An 8,208-nucleotide genomic window follows, 5' to 3' on the forward strand; every position below is an offset into this window, starting at 1 on the left:
ACCAAATGTGTTGGTTGGTTGGTTGGTTTGTTGTTTAACGCCGCACTCAGCAATATTCCAGTTATATGACGGCGATCTGTGTAAATAATCGAGTCTGGACCAGACAATCCAGCGATTAATATCATGAGCATCGATCCATGCAATTGGGATCAATGACATGCATCAACCAAGTCAGCGAGCCTGACCACCCGATCCTGTTAGTCGCCTTTTACGACAAGCGTAGTCGCCTTTTACGGCAAGCATGGGTTGCTGAGGACCTATTCTTCCCCGGAATTGTCACGGGTCGTTTACTGTTAAAACTACCCCATTTACAACACAGTTTAAGTTTAAGTTTTAAACTTGTGGACATCATTCTAGAATAAACCTCAACAAATTCTGCATGGATAGTTTCCTCAAATCTCTGAATAAAGGAAATATCACCAGAAATGCCTCATCCCCATCCACCAAACGAGATAAAATACTTAGGTAAAATACGTTTCGCTTCGTCCTATGTCGTGCGTTCTGAGTGGTTGAAAAAGTGGTACCAATATCAATATATTTTTTAGTAAAAATAACACCTCACGCAATGTGAGATTGAGGAAAGAACACACAAATGTACATATTTCTCTCATTTGTGAAATATTTGGTTGCCGAAAGGAAGTAAGGGAAGTAATCTACAAAACTACACATATTTATTTATAAGACACCCGTCCACTGTTCGAATTGAGGGCAGGAGGATTTTACGAAACTTCCCTAACTAAGCCCGAGACTGCGAGATCATTGAGATAGTGAGTGAGTGAGTTGGGTTTAACGCCGCTTTTAACAGTAATCCAGTTATATCACGGCGTGTCAGCTTCATGTGGAAGGAAAGCCCGAAGTGATGCAGGTCTCAGACATTTACCACTTCGGTGAAACCCACGCGCACGGGTATGGTGCTGAAAAACCTAGAAACATAATCGGAGCGAACCGGGATTCGAACCCACAATCGTAGATTTCTGGCGTGCCCAAGGGACGCAACTCTGCACATCGAATCGCGGCGCTTTAGTTGACTGGGCCACCCGTGTCCCCTCATTGAGATAGACGAACAGATACAGAAAATCGACGTGAAAATTGTGAGAATATCAGGGAAATACCAGATTTAACCCCCTGTTCATAAAATGGACTTGGGTCGATATTTCAGTGAGTCATCATTATTTAAATAAGGGTAAATATTTTGAAAGCGTGTACATTTTAGTAACACCGGTATTAAAAGAGGCTGTAAACTAAAGGGGATCGGATGGTGTGGACCGTTGCCGATGCTTTCTGGATTTCTTTTGTGCAAGCACGATTATTTACAGGCATGACCTTGCCTGCGGAGGGATGGACACGTGCCTTCTTTGGGGGGGGGGGGGGGGGGGGGGGGTGACTCCACATGCTTCCATTGCATCGACTGAACTTTAGTCTCAGGATCATAGTTATGGACCCATGTTTCATCCTGTGTGATAAGTCTGTCAAAAATGTTTGCCTGTTTTTTTGGGCACATGTCCAAAAGATCCTTTGAGCAGCAATTGACTCGTTCCTGCTTTTGGAAAGGTGTGAGCAGCCTGGGAATCCATCGTGCAGACACCTTATGCATGTTCAAATTGTCATGGATGATTTTTTCCACAGACCCTACACTGATCTTGTGCTAACTGGCGAACAGTTATACGTCGGTCTGCCAAAATGGCGGTCTCCACTTGATGGATAGTGTCCTCATCAATGGCTGAATGGGGGCGACCAGGAATGGCAGCTGTTTCCACAGATGTCAGACCACACTTGAACTGGTGATGCCAGTGTTTAACAACGTCATATGATGGGGCATCTTCCCCATAAGTTGCTTTCATTTCATCGAAAGTTTCTTTTGGTGTGCGACCTTTCAAATATAGAAACCTAATCACTGCTCGTTATTCTACTGGCTCCATTGTCACACCCTACTCGATCATAACACCTGTAAACGTGGTAAGATAAATAGTTCGGTGCTGCACATTCAGACATAACCCATAGATACATGTATCATTACACATGTGAAATTTCAACCACATATGATAACCCTAAGTGGTTTAGGGGAAATCTTTAATGAACACCCTCGTACCATCAGTTTGCAGTGGTGACAGGTAGTCAGAGAGAAACTTGACGAGATGACGTTTTTCAAACTCGAGATAGATAGGTAGATATGAAAAATATTACTATTTTATTTGTTAACAGTTTGCACTGTGTTCATCAGCTAGGATCCAAATGCCATTGTTGAGAATATAACTGTACGAAAAACTAGTACTGCTTCGTCAGCCGACTACATTTAATGCAGCATTATTTTTAGTTCTACACGTTTTATACCAGATTTTAGTTTTCTTTGAAACAACTGAGGCTAATTATGTTGACCTTTATGTCGTATGCTGCACCGTCAGTACGTGTTGACCTTTATGTCGTGTGTTGCACCTTCAGTTCGTGTTGACCTGTGTCGTGTGTTGCACCGTCAGTACGTGTTGACCTGTGTCGTGTGTTGCACCGTCAGTACGTGTTGACCTGTGTCGTGTGTTGCACCGTCAGTACGTGTTGACCTGTGTCGTGTGTTGCACCGTCAGGACGTGTTGACCTGTGTCGTGTGTTGCACCGTCAGTACGTGTTGACCTGTGTCGTGTGCTGCACCGTCAGTACGTGTTGACCTATATCGTGTGTTGCACCTTCAGTACGTGTTGACCTATATTGTGTGTTGCACCTTCAGTACGTGTTGACCTATATCGTGTGCAGCACCGTCAGTACGTGTTGACCTATATCGTGTGCTGCACCGTCAGTACGTGTTGACCTATATCGTGTGTTGCACCTTCAGTTCGTGTTGACCTGTGTCGTGTGTTGCACCGTCAGTACGTGTTGACCTGTGTCGTGTGTTGCACCGTCAGTCCGTGTTGACCTATGTCGTGTGCTACACCGTCAGTGCGTGTTGACCTGTGTCGTGTGTTGCACCGTCAGTACGTGTTGACCTGTGTCGTGTGCTGCACCGTCAGTACGTGTTGACCTGTGTCGTGTGTTGCACCGTCAGTACGTGTTGACCTGTGTCGTGTGTTGCACCGTCAGTACGTGTTGACCTATATCGTGTGCTGCACCGTCAGTACGTCTTGACCTGTGTCCTGTGTTGCACCGTCAGTACGTGTTGACCTGTGTCGTGTGCTGCACCGTCAGTACGTGTTGACCTGTGTCATGTGTTGCACCGTCAGCACGTTTTGACCTGTGTCGTGTGCTGCACCGTCAGTACGTGTTGACCTGTGTCGTGTGCTGCACCGTCAGTACGTGTTGACCTGTATCGTGTGTTGCACCGTCAGTACGTGTTGACCTGTGTCGTGTGCTGCACCGTCAGTACGTGTTGACCTATATCGTGTGTTGCACCGTCAGTACGTGTTGACCTGTGTCGTGTGCTGCACCTTCAGTACGTGTTGACCTGTGTCGTGTGTTGCACCGTCAGTACGTGTTGACCTATATCGTGTGCTGCACCGTCAGTACGTTTTGACCTGTGTCGTGTGCTGCACCGTCAGTACGTTTTGACCTGTGTCGTGTGCTGCACCGTCAGTACGTCTTGACCTGTGTCCTGTGTTGCACCGTCAGTACGTGTTGACCTGTGTCGTGTGCTGCACCGTCAGTACGTGTTGACCTATATCGTGTGTTGCACCTTCAGTACGTGTTGACCTATATTGTGTGTTGCACCTTCAGTACGTGTTGACCTAAATCGTGTGCTGCACCGTCAGTACGTGTTGACCTAAATCGTGTGCTGCACCGTCAGTACGTGTTGACCTATATCGTGTGCTGCACCGTCAGTACGTGTTGACCTATATCGTGTGTTGCACCTTCAGTTCGTGTTGACCTGTGTCGTGTGCTGCACCGTCAGTACGTGTTGACCTATATCGTGTGTTGCACCGTCAGTACGTGTTGACCTATATCGTGTGTTGCACCGACAGTACGTGTTGACCTGTGTCGTGTGCTGCACCGTCAGTACGTGTTGACATGTGTCGTGTGCTGCACCTTCAGTACGTGTTGACCTGTGTCATGTGTTGCACCTTGACACGTGTTGACCTGTGTCGTATGCTGCACCGTCAGTACGTGTTGACCTGTGTCGTATGCTGCACCGTCAGTACGTGTTGACCTGTGTCGTGTGTTGCACCTTGACACGTGTTGACCTGTGTCGTATGCTGCACCGTCAGTACGTGTTGACCTGTGTCATGTGTTGCACCTTGACACGTGTTGACCTGTGTCGTATGCTGCACCGTCAGTACGTGTTGACCTCTATGTTTTGTTTGTTTGTTTGTTGTTTAGTAAAGTAATAATGAAATTACAAAACTACAAAACATACTTGGAATCATACATAACACGTTGATAATATTTTTTTAATTTGAAGTTTAAAGTATATACGGCTTTTCCATTGGACGAGAGGTCGGTCACATTAACGCGAAATTGACGTTAAGTGTATGAACGACACAATTTGACGTTCATACGTTTGTCACGAGACCGTGTTATTGAAATGACGTAAACACTGACAGACTACTTACACATTCTTGGGGGAACCCTGGGAATTCCCTAGCAGGAATATATACATACGTTCTATTTGATCAGTTAGACCCTTTAATCTTGAACCAGCGTGTTAGTAAGTATGCATAAAGAAACGTCAGAGAGTTTGACTGCATGATCGTTCACGAATATCTTCGCTACGACCCATCCTTGTGAAAAATACGAAATACACATCCAAACTATCGAAATATCGGCTCGATCCATGTCAAGGTTGACTTTGACAGTCTCCATAAATCGATGAATTTACCTTGGTGTCTATATGACAGATGTATATAATCACCTTTCAGCGATCGGCCAATGGATCTATGATGACTAAAACATATAACCACCACAGATTCATTTAAAACTTTCGAAATCTCTCCCGTGACGTTTATCGTCTCGGCCGTTTTGACGTCTTGTACTTGATGTAAATGTATTACGACGCGCTGTCTTTGTGACTGACTTACTGATGTTCTTCTGAACATACCTTTCTAATCTTATGGTGATATAATTTGAATACATGTGTTGTGTCAGATGTTTCTGAAGAGCAAGTTGTGCACACATTCACTCATGTCGCCTCTCTGTTTGAGGAACTATTGTATTCCGCGATATAGCTGGTTGTTCTATGGCTGTCAATGTAAACATGAAGTCACACGTACTAAATATAACTGTGTATAGATCTAGGCCTACATCTTTAAGGTAAAACTGTGACCCTTTATAGAGTGAGGGCCAAACATCGCAAGCTCTAACGTTCATACAGGTTGGCCGTCACTCTATGAAGGCTCTCGGCGTAAAATAACGTTCAATCACTCACTCGAACAACAAATATGCCCTGACATTTATATGTAATAAAAACATGCTGAACAGTAACAACCTCATGGATATGTAAAAGTGCTTTGTCGCTCTTATTTACGGGTATGTCTTGCGTGTGTCAAATGTAAGAGTCACCATCAATATCATACAACCACCCTAACTCCTTGACAGTTCGTCAACTTAAAACATGAGACACAAATTATTTGACAACATTGAATAAAACCGGGCAAGAATAAGTCTTCACACGATACTTTATTAATTGATTGTCGTAAAAACAATAAGACACAAATCATTTAATAAAACAACATAAATTCTTTAGGCAAGATAATTGCCAGTGAACAAAGTGCAACTTTGAGGGAAACAACATTGGATAAAGCCGGGCTATAGTATGTCTTACCGCAAAACTGCATTAAAGATGGATCGGTGGTGGTTGACTCCCACTACGTGGCATAATATCAACCATTGGGTTATCTAACCGATATTCAATCATTTTCAGGCCGCTATGACACAGTTGGAGCAGTGAGTGCAGCGTAAAACAATCAAGCACAGTGGAGGGTCATGTGGTGAAACTGCAAAAGAAACCAGTTGTGACCGTCAATGTCACAATAGAAAATGTGAAAAATAGCATTCGATCCACATTGCGGGCAGCGTCATGCCAGGACTCACAGTGGACGGTGGTGTCATTGACAAACGGATTATTTACTGTTTCTGGTGTCGAGTACCAAGACATTGTTCTGCAAAGCCAAGATGGCGGAGGCTGTTGGCTTTTGTTGTGGTGTATGTTGAGGACGGCGACTGAGAGTAACAAGGTCAGGACCTTTAGGCAGACCATGACGCTGAGATAGATGCCATATATTGATATCGTGTCTGAGATTTCAGGGAGAAAGCCGTGGATAATGGTGAGGAATACTGCATAGGAGAGAAAGACTGAAATACCCAGGGTCATCTTCTCGCCACTCTCGCTCGGGACGAGAAACACTGCGAGATTGAGAATCGACAGGAGGATAACAGGCAGAACACATAGTTGAATGTAATACAGACTCTTTCGGGTAAATGTCACGGAAAACCGCAATTCTGTTTGATGTTTTTTCTCATTTGTCACAGTCGTTATGTTCGTGTGCACCATGGTATACTCGCCATTGTTTCCATTGTATTCGCTCAGATCTATGTTGCTGGACTTTGGAGTGACTCGTACTTCGGAATCGATAGACGCCCATTGTCGGACTCGGATCTGACACACTTGAGTGTCAAAGGGAAACTTGGTGACGTCAACACGACAGTATGTTTCGCGTCTACCTCCTACGCTCAACATCACGTCGCCCGTGTAGTGTACCACGACACTGACCACATCTGTGGGAACGTGGCCGTTGTTATTGACGTCATTTAAGATAATCAGATCTGGTACCCATAATGCACTAGCTGGAACGATTATCCTAGTCACATTGAAGTCAAAAAGCGACCACACAAGAGTTTCATCTCTCCACGTGACGGTCAGAACGCCTTGGCTGATGAATACTTGTCGTATCTCGTCATGGTTCTCAAGAGTAATCAGACCAAACCCCACAGTCATGTGCACTGGCGTTCCGACGTTGGCCACTGGTCGGACAAGGGCGCTGTGGTTGCTAAACAAATGATCGTACAACTCTCTTTGGCCATCGCACGTCGAGATGTTCAGTAACAAGCACAGTAATACAAGACAGTGCATCATTTATGTCGTGACGTCAGTTTCTTGTTTATAGTTATGATGCTTTATAGTAAATTGTAACAGTGGTTTATAGTACAGATTCAGATCACAGTTCCATATAACAAGTACAGGTGGCAGATCCAGGTCATATGTTAAGATCACAGATGGATAACACAGGATGAGATCGAAGACGTCCCAGTTAACACGTGTTGAAACCGATGAACGGATTCCCAAATTGAATATTTCACGTCACTGTCCGACACGATAGGCTCACAGCGCTTGAATCACACCCAGGTTAAGGGCTGTATATAACTAAATGAATAGGATCCTACAATGCTACCACAGTATATTGGCAAGAGAACCACAGACTCTCTTCGTGTCATTTACACGTCCTTCAACTGTGGTGGCGATGACAGGATCACACAGGGATATTCTTCTGACAGAAGGGATAAAAAAAAAACATGCCAATAGCTGCTGCATTACATTTGTTCAAGCAACCTGCGTGGAGTGTTGATCTTGTGGCAGGACAATCAATGGTGGGCGTATGCGTCCGTGTGTACGTTCACGTTCTTCATACGGTCGTGCTACATTAAAACCCTCGGAACAGAGGATGACAACTTTAATGGTGGGTACTGATCACACAGGCATGGCCAATTAGATGCACAAACAGGATCACATTAACCTGACTGTCAGGGATGTTCTCTAATTGTATTTGTATTGTCTTAGATATTTCTGTTCTGACAGCATAGCACATTTCAGCATGACAGAACCAACGATGTAAAGTACAATGGTATTGGGTAGAGTGTCCATGCACTTTATATGATGACAATAGGAAGTGCATGGTAAAGAGTAGTTGCAAAAATAATGAGTAAAAGAGTGAGCGGCAAAATCACGACGAAGCCCACCTCGCTATGGATCGAACGTGTTAACAGCAACTGTTTGAGGATTTATTGTTTTAGAAAATAGGGGAAATTGACCGTTTTGAATTGAAGGTGTCCAATTCATGAATAAAACATTTACCTATGCGACGTGCCGTCCATGCATTTCTCTGTGTTTGAAAGATCAGCTCTGAAAAGGTTCTTTTATTGACTTAAGTATTTTCCTACATTTAGTTACTAGGAACAATATTTGTTTTCTTTCCCGAGGCACATTCAATTGATATTCGGGCTGTGTGGATGGTG

The 8,208-nt window shown here is 44.3% G+C and overlaps 1 protein-coding gene across 1 annotated transcript; it reads right to left on the reverse strand.

Moving 5' to 3' along the window:
• Positions 1 to 5,899: 5,899 nt before the first annotated feature.
• LOC139458651 (acetylcholine receptor subunit alpha-1-B-like) lies at positions 5,900 to 7,048 on the reverse strand. The gene has a single exon (XM_071240067.1). The coding sequence runs from the start codon at positions 7,046 to 7,048 to the stop codon at positions 5,900 to 5,902; it is 1,149 nt and encodes a 382-aa protein (XP_071096168.1).
• Between the last annotated feature and the right edge of the window lie 1,160 nt (positions 7,049 to 8,208).

The sequence above is a fragment of the Haliotis cracherodii genome, unplaced genomic scaffold, assembly GCF_022045235.1.
Source record: "Haliotis cracherodii isolate W230 unplaced genomic scaffold, xgHalCrac1.p SCAF_13, whole genome shotgun sequence".
Taxonomy (NCBI): domain Eukaryota; kingdom Metazoa; phylum Mollusca; class Gastropoda; order Lepetellida; family Haliotidae; genus Haliotis; species Haliotis cracherodii.